This window comes from Peromyscus californicus, unplaced genomic scaffold (assembly GCF_007827085.1).
Source record: "Peromyscus californicus insignis strain IS unplaced genomic scaffold, ASM782708v3 Scaffold_4__1_contigs__length_199733344, whole genome shotgun sequence".
Classification (NCBI taxonomy): Eukaryota; Metazoa; Chordata; class Mammalia; order Rodentia; family Cricetidae; genus Peromyscus; species Peromyscus californicus.
In genome coordinates, this window is record NW_026294562.1 from 14741157 (window position 1) to 14766223 (window position 25067).

The following is a 25067-nucleotide window of genomic DNA, read 5'->3' on the forward strand; positions in this document are numbered from 1 at the left end:
CCTCCTTATCTTTCCCAAACAGTTCCACCAACTGAGGACCAAAGCAGTCAAATATATGAGCCTATGGTGGCCATTCTCCTCCAGACCACCACACTGACTCCATGACATAGCACGGAGAGGGTGAGAAACAGGACTCAGAGACTGTACCTTGACCGAGCCACTGAGCACCAGGCCTCCTCTGCACGTCTGTGTGAAGATTCTGGTATCTTCAGCTGGGGAGTTGCACCAGTCTGACCTGAACTTCCTCCTCCAGTTAGCCCAGGCCCTGGCTTCTCACTAGAAGAACCCCACAGACCTATGGTGTCTGAATCAGTGGCCTGGGAACCTGAATTTCTACAGTTCTGGGGCGATACTGAGGGACATATTGTGGAAGCCTTCGTGCCTCTCCAGAGGTCATCTCCCCTGTGTCCCATCTGTGTCTGGGGAGGTCAGCAGAAAGCCCCGTGGGTATGTGTGTGCAGTCCCTAGGCCTCTGGCTGGGGTGTAGTACAAACCACATTGTGTGGACAAGGAGCTTTCTCTCCTTTCCCAGAGCCCTCCTGAACCAGGTCGCCTTCCATGGTGGCCTGAAGCTGCAGCCCTGTGTCGCTTACTAGGAGGCAGCCTGGCCCTGGTGTGCTTGCCCTGTGAGGCACCCAAGGAGAAGCTTCCATGTGCTCCACTCCACCTCTGCTTTGAAGTTGCTCCCTGTGAAGGCAGAGCCCCCGGCTTTCTTGGTCAGTGTGATAACCCTTCCTGTGTATGAATTTTATGAAGGGTAGTGAACCTTGTCGGGGGAGCTGAGTTGAGCCACACATCTCTGAAATGTTTATAGTCTCCTGAAGCGTTCGGAGTGAGTGCTGGTCCGCAGTGGAGTAACCTGGTTTTGCCTGTGGTGTCGATATCCGAGTCTCCTGAGAACAGGTCCGCCCAGGTGGAATTTCAAAGTATGAGGCTCGTGGACCTGCGATTTGGGAAGAGCCCTCATAAAATCCCATTCACTCTGAAGTTTGAGGACCAGTGGAAATGTAATCACCTCAATTTTATGTTTATTATCTACAATACATATTAACAAAAATGACATTTAAGCCATTTGTTTTAACCCTATACAAAGAGAATCTTCATTATCATTTTAGTGAATGCTTCTTCCAGTCAATGGAGTGTGTGTATGTGTGTGTGTGTGTGTGTGTGTGTGTGTACATACATTGTAGTTAACGTCCACGTGGTACCTGACAGTGAACCAGGCTCTGGTGACAAATGAGAAAAAGAGTGGTCTTGGCTGTGGTACTCCTACAGCAATATTAAGCAACGCCTGACCCACCTTAGAGCCCAGTCTCGCCCGCCCGCTCGCTCGCCTGTTCACCTGCTCTTCCTTCTCCTCCCACAGGTGTATATTATCAACGTGACCTGGTCCGACTCCACCTCCCAGACTATCTACCGGAGGTACAGCAAGTTCTTTGACCTGCAGGTGAGTTCGCCAGAGCCAGATGATGGCCTGAGCCTCTGATGGGCTCCTGTCTTTTGTGTCCACATTCCACGGGAGAGCCCTGAAAAAAACCTAAAGGCCAGAACTCAGCCTGGCACGGGGCCTACGGAGCAGTCAGGCTTGTTGCTTGTCTTGATGGCTGCGTGCAGACACTCGAGGCTTTGTTATTTTCTACCATGTCCCCTACAGTCATGGCTTATCATTCTCCCTTAGCCTTGGAGTGGGAACTATAGGGAGGCAAGAAGGCAGTTGTGGGTCCTCTGTGCCTGAGCAGACTTCTCTGTAAACATCCATGTTTACAGTTACTTATCTGTAAACATCCAGGGTGAGACACAAGCCACTGATCGTTGCTAGTAAAGGAAAGCAAACACATAGAGAAGACCAAAGCAGAATAAGCAGTTTTTAGAACTACATGCTGGCCGTGCCACTGGGTCTGCCTGCCGTCTCCCCAAACAAGGCGCTTGCTACCTAGTTAGTACATGGAGATGGTAAGTGTGTGTCTCTGATTCTATAGGCGTGTTCCTTCAGCAAGGTAGTAGTGCATGGCCACATATTACAGTTACCCAGCCCTTTGATGCTGCCTGATTCATTTCAGTGTCTTTTGGCGACAAGTGACTATTTTATGCTCACACTGTTTTAGACAAGAATGTACGAGAAGCTCATGCAATTGACCAGATAGTGAGAAGGGCTCTGGAGCACGGGGGCTTCCACAAAGCCCAGACCGTCTTGTCTCTGCCTCTCCCCAGTACTGTCCTTGGCCCCTGTACTCACACATGGAGGAACTTAGCTGTCAGTAGCTCTTGAATTTCATGTCATACCAACACCGTAGACACAGACTGTCTCCCTGTTCCAAATTGATAAATCCTAAGGAAGACTTTGACTGGTCTGGACTAATCAGAATGCCCAGAGGTAGAGGGTCTTGGAGTGTAGACATGAGCCCTAGCAGGGGCGGGGTGGGGGGTGGGGGGGTGTGGGTGGGGTGGGGGGCGGTGTCAGTCTTATATATCACTGTGAATGGGCAGCACCCTTCCTCTGTCTGGAAGGGAAAGCTGAGATACTCGAGATCCTTCCTTAGGATGCAAGTGTGATTTCGACCCACAAAACCACAAAGAAGAGAAATTTGTTTCTAGCCCTCACAGCCAGTGGCCAGTCCTTCTCTTTACCCTTAGCAGTGGGCCATTTGGAGAGGCAGCTGCAGGCCTGTGTGTTTGTGCATTAATACCTGCTTTTATCTCATGGTCGTTATCACTCCATTTATGAGACAAGCCTCTTAAAAATCCAGTTTCCCAGATTCTGCTCCCTGTGGTTGAACAGTATGGGACTGACTGTGTCTCTGCATGTGAGCATGGAAGCACTCATGACTCCTGCCTTCTGCCTCCCCTCCCAGTCCTGCTCACTCTCCTTTGGTCTCTCCAGGATAAACTGGTGGGATTTGCCCACATCCCATCAATGGGTACAGTGTGTGGGGACAGGAAATGATAATGCAGTTGGGCAGAGTGTAGACCCTGAAAGGGCTCATTGATGAGTTGGAAGGAGTCTAGAAGCCTGGGGAAACTTCCAAATCAGAATTTCTATTCTGGTCCCATCCCCTCCCAAGTTATAGAATCTCACAAGAAAGGAATGCTGCCCCCACCGCCCACCCCCACCCCTGCCTGTGGACTCACTTCCTCCTATCACAGTCAGAAGGGACACAAGCATGGGGCAGCTCTGTGATGTGCTGGCCCTGGTCCTGGAATGACTATGCTTGTGGCCAGGCTTGTCTGTGTGGGTCATCCTCTAGTCCTGTGTGTGCAGGTTCCACGTCCACACGTTCAGTTAGTTTCAGATCAACCATATGTACTTACTTGTGGTGGGGCACGTGCATGCCGCATGTAGAGGGTAGAGGGCACCTTGACGGAGTTGGTTTTCTCTGTCCACTCTGTGGGTCCCGGGAATTGAACTTAAGTCCTCAGGCTTGGCAGCAAGCCTCTTCACCTGCTGGGCCATCTTTCTGGCCCCAAAGATACTTTTAAGCCAGGCCTGGTAGCACATGTCTATAATCTCAGCACTTGGGAGGTAGAGGCAGGAGGATAAGGAATTTATGGTCATCCTCAGCTTCGTAGTTAGAGGGCAGCCTGGGCTACTTGAGACTGTGTCTTTAAAATAAAAGAAGGAAAACACTAATTTTTCACTTCCACCTTGAACATGTACAGGTTCTTTTCTTCGTCATTTTTCCCTGAACAGTACAGTGTAGCAGTTCTTGGCATAGGATGAATTCCAGGGGCATTCCTTTTCATCTCTGTGGTATGAATTCACTTCCTCGTGGTCATGACTTTCTTACTTATTGGGGTTGCTGGCCTGACAAGATGACTTCGCAGGCAGAGGGACCCTCCACTATGCTCAATTGTGGTGATATTGTGTTCCCCAAAATATTGTGTACCCTAATAAACTTATCTGGGGTCAGAGAACAGAACAGCCACTAGATATAGAGGCCAGAAAATGGTGGCACACACGCCTTTAATCCTATCACTTGGGAGGCAGAGATCCATCTGGATCTCTGTGAGTTTAAAGCCACACTGGAAACAGCCAGGCATGGTGACTCACACCTTTAATCCCAGGAAGTGAGCCTTTAATCCCAGGAAGTGATGGCAGAAAGCAGAAAGGTATATAAGGCGTGAGGACCAGGAACTAGGGCTTGTTAAGCTTTTAGGCTTTTGAGCAACATTTCAGCTGAGATCCAGAGGCTTCCAGTATGAGGAAACAGGATCAGCTGAGGAATTGGCAAGGTGAGGTGGCTGTGGCTTGTTCTGTCTCTCTGATCTTTTAGCGTTCACCCCAATACCCAGCTCCAGTTTGTTTTTATTAATAAGACCATTTAAGATTCATGCTACACTCGATGTTTCAATTGTATCTCCAGCAGCCGTCAACTGAGCATGCCCATTGGGACAGCTGTCCCAAAGCCTCTCTGAAAGCCAGGTTAGACTCCAGAGAGAGTGTCAAGATCATTTTAGATGTCAAGGTGGAAACAGGGGAAAGGAAAGGGCTTTTTCACCTGAGAGTAGCTTACTACTCAGCCCTCTGCAAGCAGGAGAGGGACCCACAGGGAGCTGGTCAGGGTACGGTCTCATGGCCACGTTTGTTTGGCTATAAAGGGTCTGCTTGAAGATGCAGTCAAGTTAAGCAGGAGGCAGACAAGGGGCCACAAATGCTCCGTTAAAGTCATCTTTTCATTTGATGTCTCGCCCTTATGACCTAGCTCCACCAAAGAAGGACAGGAAGGCTTCCAGGTCCTGGCTCCGTTAGGGGCTGTTTCACAACCTGGGCTGCTGAAATTTCTCTGCAAACATTGGCTCATGTGCTGTTGGCCGCTGAGAAGGACCCCTGGCAGTGAGTGCCACTGGGTCAATATTTGGTCAGAGCCAGGAAGAGCCCTTGAGCTTCCCCCGCCCCTCTTGGAAGACAGTTGAGAGAGCTGCCTGGGCCTACTTATTTGCTCTAAGGGCTAAAACGGTTTCGAAGAGCTTTTCTCTCTCTTCCTTATTCATCTGTCTTGCACTTCTCACCTGTGTACCCAGCACAGGGCCGCACTCGGTTTCCAGGTCTGAGTAGCCTGGTTAAGCATGGGTGAACAAAGTATACAGTCCCCAAATCATTAATATTCAGCTCTGGAATGATGTGCTGGCGGCTGTTATGATATTGTTTATGGAGATTCATGGATCATTGCATTTTTAGAAGTAGAGTTCTCTGTCCGTGTCCCCCCGCCCTCCCCGTGTGTGTGTGTGTGTGTGTGTGTGTGTGTGTGTGTGTGTGTGTGGTGTATGCAGGTGTGTCCTCCCTGTTTTCGACAATACAGAGGCAGGAGGAAGCCATGGGGTGTAGGATGCCCTGTTCTGTCACTTCCCACGTTATTCCTCTGAGAAGAGTCTTCCATTGAGCCTGGAGCTGAGTTGATAGCCCATCTCTACTCCACCCTCCCCACCGCAGCTCTGGGGCTGCAGATGCGTGCAGCCCTGCTCAGCTTTTTCCGTGAGTTCTGGGATCCAAGCTCAGGTCCTCATGCTTGTTCAGCCAGCACTGCTGCCCACTGAGCCATCCTGCACCGCATTCTCTACAATTGTAGAACTTCTTATTCTAAGGCCTTTGCTCGGGAGGTTAAAAAAAAAAACCTGTTAATTTTTCTGTTGATGAGAAATTTTGTGTGTGTTTATGTTTGTGTATGTATGTGTGTGTGAACGCACCTGTGTGTGCAGGCCAGAGGTTGACATTGAGTGTCTTCCTCAATCCCTCTTCACCCTGTTTATTTTGAGACAAGGTCTCTAACTGAACCTTGATCTTGACGATTCTGCTAGATTGGTTGGCCACTGAGACCAAGGAGATCACTGAATATAGATGAGAGGCAGCAGGGTAAAAGCCTGGGGAGGTAGTTGCTGAGGGGTGTGTGTGTGTGTGTGTGTGTGTGTGTGTGTGTTGTGCATGCACATGTGTGTGTATACATGTGTATGTGGTGTGTGATGTGTGGTGTGTGTGATATATGGTGTGTGTGACGTGTGTGCAGTATGTGTGGTGTGTGTGGTATGTATGATGTGTGTGGTGTGTGTCTGGTGTATGTGGTGTGTGTGATGTATGTGGTGTATATGGTGTGTGGTGTGTATGGTGTGTGTGATGTGTGGTGTGTGTGTGTAGGTCAGAGAACAACTTGTGGAAGTCGGTTCTCTCCTCTCCCATGGATTTCAGGGCTCTAACTCAGGTTGTTAGGCTTGGCCTGGTGTCTGCTGAGACATCTCACCCACTGATGCATAACTACTTTTAAAAGATCTAGAAGGCCGGGTGACGGTGGCGCATGCCTTTAATCTCAGCACTCAGGAGACAGAGCCAGGCGGATCTCTGTGAGTTCAAGGCCAGCCTTGTCTACAGAGCGAGATCCAGGACAGGTACCAAAACTACACAGAGAAACCTTGTCTCGAAAAAAACCAAAAGAAAAAAAAAAAAAGATCTAGAAGGATGTACTCCAGGTTGGCAACCATTATCTCTGGATGGGTTTTAGGGCCATGAATAGAAGAGAGGCTTAGTCACAGGGAACCTTACACTTATCTGTGAAAAACAGAGTAGTAATGAAAGAGAAATCTGGGGAGAGGTGGGAAATCAAAAATCAAAAATGTCTCTTGTAGTTGTTACAATAATGGAAAACAACGGATTTGAAGAAATTGTATCAAGAACGCATCTAGTAAGAGAAAGAAAATGAAAATAATAATTTAAGTTACATTACCTCATTTTTCCTGGATCATCATTCTAGATCATTCCTGTGGAATGTAACTACTTAGATCTCATTATAACTAACCCCAGGGACCTATCCAAATTATCTTGTCAAACTGGAATCTTGTATTCAGATATTACTTAAAAACCCACGAGCCGAGCATTGGAACGGGAAGCCGGTTGGCAGCATGCTCTGGTCCTGATGAAGTGGTAGTGAGTCGGGTAGGGCCCGGTGGTTAGGATGAGCAGCATCCAGCACTGAGATGGCTCGATTCCAAAAGCCAAACCCCAGCAAGCCTTACTGTATCCTCTCTGGGCCCTGTTTTCTTCTCTTAAAATGAAGTCATTACAAAGACCTGCCTCCTAGGATAACAGAAAGAATGAGATGATAGATTCCATATAAAGAAAGTCCTTGGAAGAGCGAGAGGAAGGGTCTTAGAGAGGAAGGCAGAAGCATCTCAAGTTCAGCCCTCCAAAACTTAACTCTGGGAGGAAATAGCGGGGATTCCCACCCCAGCTGGGAGCGTGGGCTTCTTCCTGTGCTCTTAAGATGGATTTCACTTTTGCAAGCCAATGTGGTCTGTCTTACGCTGGAAAGGCAGGTGGCGGTGTAGAGGATTCCCTGGAGGAATACTCTCATCTCCAAAGTTTAATTACAAACCCACTTCCTCCCAGCCAGGCTGTTAGGAAAACACTGTTGATGTTATTGTTTTAAAGTAGTTATAGGTCCACAGCTTTTCCTCACCCTGGGAGAGAGGCATCTTGGTCGCGACAGAGTATGGAAGGACTTCGGGGCTCCAGAAGACTTCATTGGTTCCTGGCAGTTCCCTTCTACTGGGGCTGGCTCCAGTTTCCTGTGCCTCTGGGGCCCTAAGTGAACTCTAGCCTATCTCTTTCCACTAGCAGGTCCTGCCTGAGGGAGAATGGGGGGGAGGCAGATGGCTGTGGAGGGATGGGACGAGAGGCCCTGGGTGAAATGGTCCCTGGAGGTCAGCTCAGGATGGAAAGCTTGCCCCTGAGTTTTCACCTTTGAGTTACTTGGGGTCTGCTGGAGGTCTTGGAAAAAGCTGAGTGCCCCACCCCCACCCCAGGCACGTGAAGTTTGAGGCTCCCTGTGCATGTAGGAACACCCTTATACAGGTGTTGCACGAATCCTAAATGGTCTTTTAATAAAAACCAGATATTGAGGTAAATACTGAAAGATCAGAGAGACAAAGGAACAAGCCACAGCCACTTCTCACCTCACCAACTCTACGAATCCTCTGACTGAATGCTTCTGAGTCCTCAGCTGAAAGGCTCTAGTTCTTGTCTCCTCACGCCTTATATGCCTTTCTCCGCCCAGCCATTTCACTTCCTTTCTTAACCTTCCTAGTGCTGGGATTGATGGTGTGTGCGCTTCCCACATACTGGGGTTAAAGGTGTGTGCCACCGCTGTCTGGCTCTGTTTCTCTCCTAGACTGGATCAATCTCATGTAGCCCAGTGTGGCCTTGAACTCACAGAGATCCAGATGGGATCTCTGCTTCCCAAGTGTGTGCCACCTCTGCCTGACCTCTGTGTTTAACTCTGTGACTGGCTCTGTCCTCTGATCTTCAGGCCAGTTTTAGTAGAGTACAACAAAATATCACCACACACAGGTAGGGCTTCTCAGGTCCAGAGGGGCCCAGAACCTGACTTAGAACACATGGAAAGGGTGTGGCAGGAGAGGACAGTGTCGGAACCGGTTCTTACACATCTGTGAGAAAGGGAAATAAGACCTAGAAGTTGGCTGAGGCTTGAGAACCGTGTTCAGAGTGCTGCTCTCAGGAGAACTTTCTAGCTAGGCCAAGTCTCTGGGTGCAAAGAGCCTCTTGGAGCCTGTGAGGCAGCCCAGAGCTCTGCAGCTGTCCCTGCACCTAGGCGTCGCCATAGAAACCAGTGAGCTTCTCTTTGGGGGGCTGTGCACACTGGATCCAGGCACCCACCTCTTAGGTGCAGGGAGTTCAGCCATATCCTGTTCCTACCAGATGTCAGGTCCAATCGGATCAGCCCCTCCAGTGTGCCCTGGGAAATCCGAAGCCATTTCTGCCCTTTGTTGCTCCCTTGGCTCTTCCTTGGGGTCAGGCTGGAATCACTAACTCACATTCAGGAAGGTCTTTCTTAGACAGGAAAATCATAACAGAAATTACAGTGTCTGTCGTCTCCAGTATCAGCATAGACTGTGCATTGGTTTTAAACTTCTAGGGGAAGTCTTGTGAGTGAGGACACTTAGGAGTGAGGAGGGGTGATGCCTGTACCCCAAGTCCTTCAGGGCTGCTGAGAATGTATCTCAGCTGGAGAAATTATCTACATGTGAATATCATAATAGGAAAGGCACATGCTTTTCATAAAACTGGTATTAACCATGTTCACTAAGGAATGGGTAGAATTGTATTTCGCAGTTAGAGACCTTTAGAGATAAGGAAAGGGTGATAAGTAGCTGGCACTCAGGTTACCTTGTCCTAACATGCCCACAACAGGCTCACACATTCTCCCCTACCAAGTCTGTGACAAACGTTGTTAATTGATCATGAGCCATATGCATCTCAGAATCTCTAAAAGAACAAAACCAGATATCTTCAGGATGTCACTCCCTATCACTTAGCAAAGGACCTTTGAGGGGAAACTGATTGGCCACCTTCTGATCTCTCTCCTTACCCTTATTTGATAAATGAGGGAAGTGGACCCCATGTGTACCTTTGGACTTGGACCAGGGGCCTGGGCAGGTGGTTCAGTGGTTAAAGAACTTGCTCTCCAAGCATAGGAGCCAGTGTTCCGATACCCGGAAACACACGTAAATGCCGATGAGTGTAGCTGCTTTCCTGTAATTCCAGCCTTGGAAAGCCGAGAAGGGAACCCCAGAGCAAGCTGGCTAGCAGGACTAGCCATATCATCAAGCTCTGAGTTTGAGAGACCCTGCCTCACTGAATAAATTGGCAGAGCTCTTAGGATGAATCCCAGCATCACCCTGGAGTGCCCACCTGTGCACTCACCCACACATATTTGTGCCTACACACGTGATGTATACACACATGGAAAATGGAAATTAAAAAAAAAAAAAGGAAAACAAACAAAACCTCCCCCAAATCATGGCACCAACAAGCCAATAAGACTTGTGGTGCCCCAGCTTCTAGTTCATTCCAGTTGGGATATTTCTGATTTTGGTGAGGAGGGCAGGAACCTCTGCTGTCTCACCATCGCGGCTGAGAAGGCTGCTAGCGGAGGGGAGGGAGCCCACTCCTCTGACTGTGCCAAGAGCAGAACTCTTGGTAGCTTCTAGAAAGGTCTTTTGAAGCCGTCTCTCTTGGGTTCCACTGCGGCCTGGCACTCAGCCCGTGTCACCTCCCTCTTGCTGAATAACAAACCCAGCTCCACCAAGGACCTGTCTGTCTGAGTCAGCGCACACCACCTGTGCCTGCTTGGAGCTGCACACCTGGTTTTCCTGGTGTAAGGTGTCATGCTGGGGTGTGTTGGGGTGTTATGTCAGGGAGGCCTTGGAATGCAGTTGCCGCCCTGTGCACCGCCCTCCTTGGCCTAGAAAATTCAGCTTGTCTTCACTAAACCCTATCCACCTCTTTGGAGGAAAGTTGGTAAAGAGGTACACAAGCAGGCAGTGCACCCCTCCAAGCTGGAGGATGAAGGGAAGGAAGCTCTTTGGTGGTGGCCAGGTGAGTGAGTGTGTGTGTGTGTGTGTGTGTGTGTGTGTGTGTGTGTGTGTGTGTGTACATGAATTCTTAAGTTTCATCTGTGATCAGTTTACTCCTTCCTGCCAGAGGGAATTCATATTTCTCCTGGTACCTCCTGAGGAGTGCCAGTTAAATGCCTGGCACTCTGTGTGACACTGAGGACTCCAGGGGAAGAGGCGAGCTGACAGTCCTGGTTTAGGTGGGAGCCTTCAGCCAGTGGCAAGAGACAAGAATGGTAAGAGTGTTGCCCTGGTGAGGCTCCTCAGTGCAGACCACCCACATGGGCCTGTGTGCTGGGGCAGCCCATCCGTACAGGCTGCTCCCTGTTGGAGGCCCAGAGGTCTTGACATTCTGTGCTTCCCAGCTCCAGATGAGGACAACAATTGGCTTCTGACTGTCATGGAGCTAGGCCTATGGGACAGCTAAGATAAGGGACAGCAGCTTGAGTCGTGGGCCTTTCTAGGGGAAGAAGAGTTGGTTTGTCTTCCTGGGAGATGTGAACTACATCAACTCCACTCCTCATCAGCCAGCCATCAGGGGCCGAGCCACAGTGGCCAGGTTATTTTAGGTTCTGCAATCCCTGGATCCGAGGGATGCTTGTTCAAGTGAGACTGTGATAGGAGTTACCGGAGACCTGAGCTGTTTCTGTTATAGCCTGCATTTAGCTAGGGCCAGGGAAAGGGATTTCAGCTCCCCAGAGACCCCCTACTGTTGGATGCCATCTGGCCATCCAAGGGCTTATGCAATTCCTGATGCCACATCCCTGATGTCCAGAGTTGGAGAGACAGCAGCCCAGACAGTGTGAGACAGATTTCCTTGGGTTTGGTCCTCTGCCCCACCCCTTGCTGTGGATTGACTCTGGGCCATTACTTAACTCCTAGAACTCCCCACAGTTGGATCTGCATTGGTTGTCTTTGCAAAACCTGACTCTGTGGCTGTGAAATGTTTTAAGGGACAATACATGGGAGACCTTCCCCACCAAGCCTGGAGCAGCCAGTGAGCATTGCTATTATGGGACTGTGGATGTAGATTCTCTGGGCAATGAAGGAGCTCCAGGTTTCTGCAAGTGCCTGCCCAGCTGGACTCGGGGGACAGTTTCCAGCTCCAAAAGGGTCTTGGGCATCTCTGGAGCTGGGTTGGCCGGGGACAGCTTTCAAAGCCGCCAGAGCTTGGCTCTGTCTGCTAATTAGGGAGCCTTCATCTGCTGCCTGGCAGAACAGAGTGGGCAGTTCAGCCTTGCTGGAATGCTGGAGGATGGGGAAGTGGCTAGGCACTGGTAAGGGGGGTCCAGAGGCTAAATGGATGACATTCAGATATACAAAATAAAAGTGAAAAAAGCAAAACTCAAACAGGAAGCATGCGGCTGGTGTCTGGGCTGGCGGGGAGATGCTTGCAGAGGTGGCTCTGTGTGTGACAAGCTGGCCATTCTTCCCACTGTGTCTCCCAAGGGCACCTCTGTGAAGGCCAGCCTGTCTCCCTCCCCAGTGAGACAGGCTCCTTTTGTCTTGGGTTTCCTAGAGCCTCACTTCTCAACTTGGAGCCATAGGAAGAGGACTCCCCAGTGGGGGGACGGAGAGAACCCCTGTGTGTGTTCAGTAGATGCTGGCTCTGCCCACTCCTTTCTCCATCATGCTGTTCAGAGGAGGTTCAAACAAAGCAGAGGGTCTGGACCGGAGGGCCACAGTTCTAATAAACTTGTGTAAGAGGGTTCACATCTATAGAGTCCATCTATCATCAATTTTTAGTGCATGCTGGAAAAGGACTGACGCCTTTAGCAGTCCTTCTTTCTCTCCCAGGGGAGAGTAACTACTTGCTGCCATCTCTGGGCCATGCTCTGTCTGAGCCCCTGTGCAGATAGCGAGCTAACAGTGGACTTTTCTGCTTCTCCCTCTTCTGGCCTGATAGGGTCACCTGCCTCTTACCTACCTGTTCCATTGACTAATACCTCCCTTCCTAGCCGGACCTCTAGGGCCGTGCTTGTCCTGTTGCTGATTTAGAAAAATAAAAATAAAACCAACAGTAGGCATTTGCCCAGTAAGCAGAGGGCTCTTGTAGGGTCAAGCTGGACCTCGAATACCTGCGGCTGTCAGCAGGTAAGGTAGCTTCAGGAACAGGTTTTCTGGGTTTTGCTTCTCTCACTGAGGCAGCGTTCTCTAGTCCTGGGGAGGAGTGAGCACCTGAGGGTGTTTGTGGAGGACTAGCTGGGCGAATCATTGTGTCTGGGTCAGGCTGAGGAGTGGAGACTGGGCTGTAGACTGACCTGGAGGCGAATGACCTGTTCAGGTGGATGCTCTGTAGGTGACCCTTCTAAGTGTCTTAAGTCGTAAGAGATGTTTGTGCATCCGCCATCCCGTGTTCCAAACCCAGCTGTTCTCTGAACCTTTGCCCACATCTCCCCTCTCCACCCCTTCCCCCTCTCACCCCTTCTCCTCCTTCTCTGAGTCCCTGCACCATCTTCCACCCAGACTGCCTTTGCATCTGGATTCCACAGCCTTCTTCCCAGGGCTCCCCAGCGTTCTAGACACATCCCTGGACTACAGGCAGCTTCTCTTGGTTATTTTTAGCTTAGGTCTGTATGCTGAGACCCTGGTGCAGAGCCGTTTTCAGTCCTGTGGTGTATACCAGGCAGCAGTGGACCTCTGCCTAGAGCCAACACGTGTGGCGTTTTGCTGTGTTGCTTTCGTTCTTTTTGCGGGCGTGGAGAGAAGTATCTGTTGAGTGAATAGTAGGTTCCCTTCCTCCTTCCTTGGGTGGAGTACTGTGCTGGGAGGTTCTACTGAGCAGACAGACCTGGAAGTGAGTCTAGGGGAAGGGCTGAGGATCCCAGACCTGAGAAGACGCTGCACAGAGGTGAAGAGGGAGGGCGGCTTGGCGCGTGCTGAGAGGTGTGGGTGCCCCTCCCCACCTCCGTCCCCCCTGTTGTGGCCACCAGGGTCTGGAGTCCACACAGGCAGGTGCCGGAGACCTCACTGCAGCCACCACAGTCTCCCCTGTACTTCCGCCTCCTCCACATCTTACCCTAGGTGGACAGCCATGCCTACCACTGGGTCAACCACAGGGCAGGGCAGCTACCTGGAGGGGTGACCTCTAGCTAGCCTGCAAGGTGGGCTGGAGGGCACCCAGATAGATATTCAAGGACATGTTCCTTGTGGCATTTCCTGGTTCCCTGACAGACACACTTTTCCCTCCAGGAAAGCCTCTGAACAGAACCCAGCTGGGGAGGCAGGCGGGCATGGCTCTCTGCGTGGGCTGCTTTACAAGGCTTCCCTGGGCAACTCCACCCAACTTTTATTTTCTCTCTGGGATTTCTCTTTTCCCATCTGGGTTCCCCTTCCCCACTCCTTTCCCCAATGTGGAGAGATAGCAAGAAGCCCTTGCCTGAAGGAGATTCCTGGGGGTGATGGCAGAAGATTCCTGTGGGCCCCGAGATCAGCCTTAGAAACCTGGGAGGAAGTCATCAAAGCCAGAGTCAGCACACCTTTGAAGCCAGCAGGCCAGCTGTTAGGAGCCCCTGTGGTATGATAAGAGATTCAAGTCCAGCTGGGACCACACAAGCCTGGCTGGACATCACGGGTCCGACACAGAGAGCTGGCTCTTCCTCTCAGAGGTCCTCAGAACAGCAGTGCAGCTCTGACTACCCTGCTCTCACCCGGGCAGCTGAGGGACCTCCTCAGGCTCCCTCTCCCCCTAGTGCCTCACTCCAGGCTTTCTGCCAGTCATGGCTCTCCTTTTCAGACAGAAGTCATGCCATACCATGGCCCTGTGCAGAAGCACCCTGGAAGACCTGCTGTCTTTCCAGAATGAACTCTAAACTTCTGCTCCTGACCCCAATGACCAGTTCTTGTGCCCTTTCAAACTGATCCTGCTTCCCTTACTGTTTCTTACACACACACACACACACACACACACACACACACACACACACACACACACAGCTACCTCAGAGCCTTCCCCTGCCCCTGCTTACTCTTTCCTCCGAAACTCCCTTCCTCACATCTTTCAGAGTGGATCCCTGAGCACTCGAGTCATGTAACCTGTTGGCAAGACCTTCTTTGACCTTGTCTTCCAGTCACTTGTCTCGTCATCTTATCGGCCATTTGTTTACTGTCCCCTTCCCCACAAACACTGAACTTTGGGAGAAGAAACAGCATGATAGCTGCTGTTTTCCCAGTCACTGGAACAGTGTTTGCTTCCCAGGCCAGCGTTGACAATCAGTCATTGTCAATGAGTTCTAAAGAGAACCGGGTGTGGGAAATGGTGTGGGGGGCTGCACCCTCCTCCACTTCAAAGGCAGGTGTGTTTAGCATCCACTCCTTTGGGCAGTTCTTGTCTTTGCCTCCAGACTGGTCCGCTGCTGAGCTTCACTTGTTAAGATCTGATGGAATCCTTGGGGACAGAGAGCGTCATCAGGGTCTTGAGTTCTCAGCTGTGCCCCTGTTCAAATACGGGCTTGGGTGTGGCCAGTGTGCAGGGGGCTGTTGCACTGCCACCAAGCTCTTAGCTGGTGTCTGTGCTGCTGGTCTCGGGATCGCACCTTTGAAGTGCGGCAGTGACGGTCTGGGTCCCGGAAGGACCAATCGGAAGCCTCTCTTCTCCGTTCTCTTTTTGTTTCTTCTTTCTGTTCAAATGTGGTCTTGGGCAGAGCTGTTGGGTCCTAGCCCGTGTGACCAGGAAGGAATTGGACCTGGTGAGTTTGGACTCTTTGAGAGGAACGTGTTTGGGCACCTCTGGAAGCTGCCTAGGGTGATGTGGCCTGCCCTGGAGAAATGGCAAGCTTGAAATGTCACACACACAGGAGTGTTGGTGCCCGACTGGGGCGGGGGTGGCTCCTCTCTGCACTGCAGCCTTGTGTCTCCGTGTGCTTCCTACAGACTTGTAGAACCAGGCTCTCCAGCTGTGGCCTGTTCACTTTTGGAGGCAGGGCTGCCAGGAGCGAGGGGCAGGAAGGCTCGCCTCTGCAGAAGCCCCTCTGCGGGGACGGTGCGGCCTGAGTTGTGTGGATCCAGATCATTCATAGGACTACGATTCGCGGCCTTCCCTCTTCCAATCTGGTTCAGGAGACCTTGACTAAACCTCTTTGTATTAGGATACTCCAGCTGCTGTCCAACAAACTCTCAGTGGCTTAACATAAGAAACACTCTCTTTCTGTTCATGTCCCAGACCAAAATAAGTCAGTGGCAGGTGGCAGGTTCAGCTCCAGGCAGCCACTCGGGAGCTCGGACTCGCCCATCTGCAGACCCCGTCTCCCACAGGTTTGTATCTAGCTGGAAGTTACTGAGGAGACTGGAGGGTTGCCGGGAGAGTTTTTTTGGTTGTGCCTGTGGGGGTGAGGGTGGATCTCGCTCCTGCTCACGTTTCACCAATCAGGATCCAGTCACATGACTGTACTACCAGCAAGGGAGGACAGGAAGTGTGGGGTAGATGTGTCCCGTTGTGCTCTGGCCACTGTGGTGGACAGTGGAACTTTCAATGCCCAGACTCACTTCTAGACATTTACAGACATTGACAGGTCACGTGAACAGGTCATGTGAACAGATCATCTGACAAAAGTCATGTCCTAGAAGCATGACCAACCTGCAGAAGCCGCCTGCAGAGGACAATGTGCTGTACTGGTGAGGACCACAGACAGCTGTGCAGTGTGGGGGGATACATGTGAGGCCGCAGGACACAAGACTCCACATGCCAGTGGCGGAGGTATTCAGCATGTTGGTCCCGTGTGGATGGCAGAGGCTCAGTAGAGGGTATGAAGCCCAAGGCAGCAGCATTCAGAGCTGGAACATTAGTGACATTCATGTGGTTGGGAAATTTGTAGTGGGACAAAGGGGAGCATTGGGGAGGTGACCTCCCCAAGTTACTGGTTCAGACAGTAACCCTGGCCAGAACTGAAATGGCCTGCGTGTCCTTTGCTGGACTCCCTTGTCTGTGCAGACAATAATAGTAGCTTTGTGAAGTGCCTGAACCCTATCCCACAACCCCAGTGCATTGCTGCCTAGAAAGGCTTGGCTGGGTCTGACCCACAGTCCGCAGTCATTTCGAGGGGAAGGCTGGTGAAAGCTGGACATTTGTGGGGAAAGAGCTTTAAGGCCTGGAGAAACCTCAACCCATTTAGAACAGAGCGAACAGCTGGGTGGTGGCGCACAGCTTTAATCCCAGCACTGGGGGGAGGGGGAGACAGAGGCAGGCGGATCTCTGTGAGTTCAAGGCCAGCCTGGTCTGCATAGTGAGTTCCAGGACAGCCAGGGCTACATAGTGAGACCTTGTCTCAAAACACACACACACACACACACACACACACACACACACACACACACACACACACACATGCACACGGGGGTGGGGTGGGGGTGGGGGTGGGGTGTGTGGAGAAAATAGAACCGAGTAAGCAATAGGGGAAGAAGCTGCTTGAGTAGAGGAAGAAGGAAGGCCTTAGCTTGTCATTCAGACATGAACTGCTTGGCCTCCCTTTCCAGCAGGAGGCCACATCAGAGACTGGACCAGAATCCCATTGCCCTGGACAGCAGTTTGGCCCTAAAGGTCTGCCTAGGCCTCATCTCAAACTTTGGGCAGAATCTGATCCCAGGGTAATCAGGGTAGTTTGGGAACCACAATCTTAGCCATATGGAAGGTAAGAATCAAAAACTGAGGCTGGGGGAAAAGGCTCCATTCTGTTCTCACATCTTCAGGGCCCTCCACCCCCACCCCAGATGTTCTGGAAGGTTTGTGTGGGAGAGGGAAGTGTTGGCAACTTTGGGGTTAGTTTAGAAGTCTTAGGAAGGGTCTCCGGCAAGGTTAAGGAGGAAGCTGGGTGATGGTAGCCAGGCTTGACCCTGCGTGGTTATGTCGCCACCCCTCCCTGACCTGGCACCGGCCTCCCTCTGGCCATCTTCTCCCCTCCCCCAGACGTTTCTTTTACCCAGCCAGATGTGTCTTTCTAGAATTCTACTTTCAGTGTGTTCCTCCTCTGCTCAGCATCCTCCAGGGACTCCCTGTTGCCTCGAGCAGGAAGTCCAATTTCCTGCTCTCGGATTCAGGCCTGTCCTCTCAGGATCAGGCCGCTCCAGTCCCGGCCACCTTCCGAGGAGTGCGGGAGGAAGTGCCCAGGAGGGCCAGGACTGGCTCACTGCAGTCTGGGGAGTCGGATGGGGGAGCACTGTTCCCCAAGGGGAAACCACATCTCCTGGTGTGCGTGGCCTGCTCACTTCTCCCAGAGCCAGGCTGGAAGCTGCTTGAGCCCACACCTCTGCTCTGGCACAGTTACCACAGGCTTTCCCAGTGGTCTACTGCCCTGTAATTACACCTCCCCTTCCCTCTTGGCCAAGGAGAGCTGGAGTTGCTTGGGGACTAACATGGGATGAAGCTGAGGGTTTCAGGATGCAAAAGGCCGTCAGGTCACCGAGGATGGACCCCAAAGGCCTTTCAGCCATTGGCAGTAAGGGATGGCTGGGCCTAGCAGACTCCAGAGACGGGCTGGCACCAAGGAGTCACCTAAAACAGCCCGGGTATCGAAGGCTGACAGTAAGCCAAACCCACCCTACCTGTACCATCTCACTTAACCCACACACCACTTTGTGGTGTTGTTTTTACTCAAAGATGATGCACTGACTAGCTGTATGTCAACTTGACACAAGCCAGAGTCATCAGAGAAGAGGGAGCCTCAGATGAGAAAATGCCCCCATAAAATCAGGCTGTAGGCAAGCCTGTAGAGCATTTTTTTAAAATTAGTGATTGATGGGGGAGGACCCCGCCCATTGTGGGTGTGGCCACCCTGAGCTAGTGGTCTTGGGTTCTATAAGAAAGCAGGCTGAACAAGCCGTGGGGAGCAGGCCAGTAAGCAGCACCCCTCCATGGCCTCTGCCTCAGCTGCTGCCTCCAGGTCCCTCCCCTCACTGCTTTGGATAACGAACGAACTGTGATCTGGAACTGTGAGTGAAATAAGCCCTTTCCTCTCCAGGTTGTCTTTGGTGTTGGTGTTCCGTCACGGCAGTAGTAGCCCTAACTAAGACAGATGAGAAGACGGGACGTAGGCTAAGTGAGCTTGCGGCTGCCGTGCAGGAAAGGGACAGGCTGGAGCTGGGACTTCAGAACTCAAGCGTCCCGTGGCTGACTGAAGTAGCACTGCTGTTAAAGCGGTGTGGGGAGGGCGCCGCTTCTGATGTCTGCCTCCATTCTCCGAGTGTTCTAAGCGTGCTGCGTGGTTTCCCTCCTTCCACCTGACGTCCGTCCCCAGGGAAGGGATAGCAATAATGTGCCTGCGTTTCAGCAGCCCTTTCCTGAGTGTTTTTGCTATACCCATGGACACAGACATGACAACTACTTCATCACTGCGGTCACTGATGCCCAGAGAGGGTTCCCAGTTTGCCAAGTCCTTGGCAGACTGGAACTGGAGCCCTCCACGTGATTCCGGTCCAGTGCTCTTTCTCTTGCTGGGTTGTGGAATGAGCCTATGGGCGTAGACGTGGGGAAGACTGGGGTGGCCAGCCTGCTTGGGTGCCTTCCAGGCACCAGAGAGAAGGCTCACAGTCTGGAAATAGTTGTGATAGCACCGTCAGCGTGTCGCTGATGTCCTCCCTCTCTGTGAGTCCCTCAGCAGGTGGTAGGCGATTGGCCCAGCCTCCACCATGTTAAATGTAACACACGTCCTGGCCAGACTCTCCCCACACACGCCCACTGCACTGCTGGGAAAATCTGAGGCCTTCACTCTGAGGCTGACCCACGCACACCAGCTGGGCAGCTCCCTGCCCCTGGATACTCACAGCTAGGTAGGGCCTGGCCAAGACAACTCCCACCATGTGCTCCCCGGTCTCTCCACTGGCCTTGACCTCAGAGGTGGAGCATACTGGTGAGACTGTGCTACTGTTCCCGCCAAACAGGCAAGGAAACAGATCTGTGTGCAGCTGCCCAGCTCAGCCCTGTTTATTCTTCACGTTCACTAAATTGTTGTGCCAAACCACCATGACTCCAGCAAGGCTTCTGGGAGGAGGAGGACAGAAAGTTCCCTTTAGTGGTTATATGTTGTCTTAAGGTGTGTGCGTGCGTGCGTGCGTGCGTGCGTGCGTGCGTGTGTGTGTGTGTGTGTGTGTGTGTACGTGTGTGCACAGTGAAGAATAATGTGTTTCCCAGTGCATACATTGATACCTAAACCCCAGGAGCTCAGGAAGTGGCCGTACATCTGGAACCAGAGTCCACAGGTAGATCTGATTCTTTGAGATGAAGTCTGTTCTGGAATAGGCCAGGCCTCCTGTGCAGCATGACTGGTCACCTACTGAAAGGGCACATTGGGTCACAGGGAGAGGCAGTGAAGACAGGGGTGATGCTTCATCAGCGTGGAGTGTCCTGTGTAGCCATAATCACTAGAAACTAGGGGGAGGTAAGCAGCAAAGTCTTCCTCACAGCCCCGGGAAGGAGCCAAGTTGATTGACACTTTGGTTTTGGGATTCCAGGCTCAGAAGTATGGGACAATAGGCCTATGTCATTTACACCACCTAATTTATGATACTGTGCCATGATGGCCCTGGCAAAATAATCCAGTCAGAAAACACATGGCCTGGGGGTGTAACTCAGTTAGTGGAGCGATTGCTTAGCATGCACTGTGTCCTGGGTTTAATCCCCAGCACAACATAAACTGGCCATGGTAGCCCTCGCCTGCACTGAGGGGTGGAGGCAGGGAGATCAGAAGTTCATGGTCCTTCATCCTCAACGGCACGCCATGTTCTAAGCAAAGCCCAGCCTGGGCTATATGAGACTGTCACAACACACACACACACACACACACACACACACACACACACACACACACAGGAAGTGAGGTGGCCTCTAGAGGCTGACAAAGGCATGGGGAAGCTTCTCCCCTGGAGCCTCAAGAGGACACATCTCTTCTCCACCTGACGGGATGGAGATGGCTGTTGAGTGACCTTGCTGCTTCAGCAGGCTCTGTGGTGTCTCTCCTTCCGCGCTCCACCCCTGGAGCCCCATCCACGAGTAGCAGTATCCTCCAACTGACGACTGGCACTGACTCCATCTCATTTCTTCGAATTTCTGGGGCTGTGTCAGCACGCCTGGCCCACTGTGGAGTTGCACATTGGGCATCTACCCTTGCCAGCACTGGTGCCAACTGTGTGCTCACTCCCAAGTCTCTGGAATAAATGATCAAGAACCTCCACCCCGGATCTCACCACTTTCCCTGATGCACAGTGGCAGTTTGTGGGATTCGGGAACAAGGCTGTTCAGTCCACGCTGACTGCTTCCTGTAGCTGACCCTCACATTCGCAAGCCTTTGTCCCCCAGCCAAGCTGCCGGCTTTCTGTTTGCTCCAGCTGTGTTAATTCACAGCCCAGCTCTGTGGTCCTCTCCTGCAAGTCTGTTTTGCCCGCCCAGCCACTGATCTTGTCCCTTCCCTAACTTTTATTATGTGTAAGCAACATGACCCTCATCTAAAGCTACTCTATTCCTGTGTGGGTGTCCCAGGTCACTCAGAGCCTGGGCCGTGATTCACACTCTGCATCCTGCTAATGTACCATGTAGACCACCATGGGAAGGGAAGGGATCTGGAACAGTGACAGCTGCATGCTTTCTAGAACATGCTCAAGGAAGACTTCTTTAACTTGTTGCAGACTTTAGAAGCTAGAGTGGGCCCCTCTCAGCACTGGGGAATGTTCTACTACCATACATTTTGGCTTTAGCATGTTATGAACCCATGACCCATCAGCCAAGTCATCCTTGCCAGGGAGAAGAGTCCTCTCTGCTGTCTTCCTCTGTCCCCGGCTTCTTTAATGTTTACATGAGTGTTAGGTTAGCTGCGTGAGGTACTGTAGTGATTTTGATGGGGGAACTTGGCATCCATCCTACCCTCCACCTTCAACCTCATCATCTGGGAACTCTAATGCCAGCCTCCTTCTAGGCTGCTGCCCCTTTCTGTCCTACAGAGCACCCACTGGACCATCCTCTTGTTTTCCCGTCTTTTTTCTGAGTTGCAGCACCTTGCCCATTGCTTGGATTTGCAGAGGGTTACCTGGTTAGCTGGTGTGGTTTTGGAGCCCAGGTCCCACGCTTGTTTGCTCTGCCTTATGTGTGGGTCATAAAGAATGGGGGGAAATGTTGATGAATACATCTCAGGGAGAGGCCAGTGTTAACAAAAGTTCCCTCCACTCCAAGCCCCACTCGACTTGGTATTTCTGTCCTGTGTCCTTGCTCTGCTGGGTTCTCATTCTATTCAGTATTGAGATCTTATTTCCTCCTGCCCGCCCCCTCCCCCTTCCTCCCCTGCCTCCTCCTCCTTACCCATCTGTCCCTCACTCACCCTTTCTTCCTCTTTTCATCTTTACTGAATTGTGGTAAGATATACTAAGTGCAAGATTTACCACTCGAACCTTGGTGAACTGCATAGTTCAGGGATGGTGAGTGTGTTCCCTGTTGAACACCCACCACATTTTCTTCTCCAGGTCTTCTCTTGTTTTCTCAAGGACCTCATGTCTTATACTATCCAGGGATTATACTGTTTTTGATGAGAAACAACAACAAAAAAGGTCCAAAGGTGCACATCTCTTGAGAAAGCTCTTTTTTTTTTTGGTTTTTCGAGACAGGGTTTCTCTGTGTAGCTTTGCGCCTTTCCTGGAACTCACTTGGTAGCCCAGGCCGGCCTCGAACTCACAGAGATCCGCCTGCCTCTGCCTCCCGAGTGCTGGGATTAAAGGCGTGCGCCACCACCGCCCGGCTGAGAAAGCTCTTAAGTCGATGTGTAACTTCATATTGGTTGTGAATGCCAACAGTTTTGTTTCTTCCCAGTACTAGAGCTTGACCCAGGGCCTCACAACTCTCTTTTTACACTTTCTTTTGAGACTAGATCTTACTAAGTTGCCCAGCCTGGCCTTGAACTCACTCTGTAGCACAGGCAGGCCTTGAACTTTCTATCCTTCTGCCTCAGCCTCCCGAGTAGCTGGTATTACAGGCCTGTACCACGAGACCCAGGTTCCTTTCTAGACTTAATGCCTCTCAACAAACACTGTGTGTGTGTGTATGTGTTCCTTCTTAATTAGTACAGATAACAAATGTAAATGAAAAATGTGTAAGTGAAAAATGTGTAAAATCTTCATATTGCTGAACAAATTAAATATTGGAAGTCTCAGTTGTTAAGAAAGCTATTCTTATGAGGGACGTAGTGGCGCACATGTTTAGTGTGCACTCGGGAAGAAGAGGCAGGCAGATCTGAGTTCCAGGCTAGTCTAGGCCTCAGTAAGTGATGCCTTGTCTTTTAAAAAAAAAAGTTATTTTTCCCTAGATTGGTGTGTAAATTCTATGCATTCCCCTCTCCTCAATCTCAAGAGCTTTTATTTTATAGCAGTGGTTCTCAACCTTTTGGGAGTCGAATGACCCTTTCACAGGGGTCATCTAAGACCATAGGAAAATACAGATATTTGCATTACAATTCATAACAGTGGTAAAATGAAAGTTATGAAGTAGCAGTGAAATAATCCTATGGTTGGGGTCACCACAGCATGAGGAGCTGTAGTAAAGGGTTATAACATTAGGAAGGGTGAGAACCACTGTTTCATAGAGACTCATCAACCTAGATTTTTTTTTAATTATAAAGTATCTAAAACCACTAATTTTGAAAAAGAAAAGTTCTAAGACTTAACAAAATCCTATAGAAATCAAGAGAGGATGGTATTGGGGTCATGGAGCGGCGTGAAGTCCTGAAATAGACTGGAGTTCATTGATTTTTGACAAGAAGGCTAATTTAGAAGGCAGAGGAGCCTTCTCAGCAGACTGCCCTGATGAAGAGCTAACCACCCCCAAAATCTATGCTGACATTCGATGTCAGGTTTGATTTGAGCAGAGAATTCTGCCCCACTCCCCTAAATAAGAGGATGTTGCTGATGATGACTTTAGAGGGACCACCCAGCTCCTCATCTGTGACTTGTCGTCATGTCACATAGGCTCAACAAGGATGCCTCACTGTTCAGGGCAGAATCCTTCCTCTTCAGGACTTAAATAAACAAGAGTAAATCACCAGGCTGCGGCTGTTCCTCAGTCCTTGTCTCCCATGCCCAAAGCCCTGAGTTTGATCCCAGGTACCACATAAGACTGGTGTGGTAGTGCCTATTTGTAATCCCAGCAGGTGGAGACGGGGTCAGAAGTTCAAGGTCATCCTCAGCTACACAGTGGGTTCCAGGCCAGCCTGGCCTCCATAAAACCCTGTTTTAAAGAGGGGGGGCGGGTGTAAATCACAAAAGGCGTGTCAATTAGTCAACTAGGATCAACAAATTGGAAGGACGGTTGGATTCAAAGGAAGGAAGTGGTGACCTTTGGCTGGGCCGTCCTAAAGGGCTCTTAGAGTAGGTCTCACTGGTTAGGCCGTCCTGGAGCAAAGGAGAGTCCGAGGGGTATACTGGAAGAAAAGCTGCACTTCACATGATTTTACTTAACTTGGTTTGGGAGGTCTTGAGCAAGTGCCTTGGTGTGTAGCCTAGGCTGGCCTTGAACTCAAGGTTTCCTCCCTCGGCTTCTAGAGTGCTGGGATTACAAGTGTGAGCTGCCACCCTAGCTTGCATTTACTGTCCCTGCCTCTGTGATGCACCCTGGCGTGACCCCAGTATCTAACAACGGCCAAAGCCACGGGACAGAGGAACTCTCAGGTCTCCTCACTTGCTTGTGGTCCTATAGGCTGGGCGCCTCTCTTTTTTAGGGAAACTTTGTAGGACTTCATAGAGAAACCCTGTCTCAAACACACGTGCACACTCTCTGTCTTCCTCTCTGTCTTCACCCCCGCTCCCTTACCCTGGCAATGTTCTTTTTGTTTCCTAGGTAGAAATGGTCTGACTCTAAAGGATTAAGGTTGAAACCCTGGAGCCCAATGGTAGAGTCCCTGGGGACTCCTCCCCTCAGCTGTCCAGCAGTTGGACCTCTTGGGTTGCAGATGTGCCCCGGTTGGGTTGGGCCCACCTCCTTTCTCCCCAGAGTTTATTGCTGCAGAGCCCTGCCCTAGGAGAGCTGTGGAATCAGTGCTCTCTGGCTGAGCCAGCTCCTGGAACCCGGCTGTCCTGTATCTCTCTCATGACCCACCCCTTAAATAAACAGTCCTGGGCTGAAGGGGTTGTGATGTGCTTGCACAGGCTGCTGTGGCCAGGCGCCTCTCACTCCAAGAACGACCCTGGCAATGAGACCTGCTTTTCTTCTGTCCTGACTCAGGGCCTTTGAGAGTGACAGGAGGAGAATCTGCTTGCCTGCAAAGGTGGTACCGCAGAGCTCCACGATGGGTGAAACCCTTCTCGCTGTCCATGCTCCTGGGCTTCCTCCTCATGAAAGCCTGGCTGTCTGTCTGTCCAGGAGATAGCGCCTGAGCTTATGCTTCTTAAGAGTTTAAGTGCCCAGCCTTGCTCGTCGGGCACTGTGGGGCTTGCCCACCTCTGAAGGGGTTACATTGGCATTGGATATCCAGTGCAGACACACTGCCCACCACCCAGCCGTCTTAGGTTCTTAACTGTGCAGCTCTTCAAGACCAAGGGCTGCTGCCTTCACATACTGCCGGCCCAGCTCCATTGGGCCGCCTTTATTTGGTTTTTGCTCTGGAGCCAGGGCTTTTGATTTCTTTGAAAGGCAATCTGCGGGCAGAGAAAGTATCACTGGCGGCTAGTTAGCCTGGCTTTGTGGGCCATGGCCGTGGGCTGGACCA

General features: G+C 51.2%; 1 protein-coding gene across 3 annotated transcripts in view; it reads left to right on the forward strand.

Annotated features, from left to right (window-relative positions):
* Sh3pxd2a (SH3 and PX domains 2A) overlaps window positions 1-25067 on the forward strand; it is a 213404-nt gene that overhangs the window by 43296 nt on the left and 145041 nt on the right. For all 3 annotated transcript variants that reach the window (XM_052760845.1, XM_052760844.1, XM_052760847.1), the window contains exon 2: window positions 1367-1447. In XM_052760845.1, coding sequence (XP_052616805.1) covers window positions 1367-1447 — 81 coding nt within the window. The remainder of the gene's footprint in view (window positions 1-1366; window positions 1448-25067) is intronic.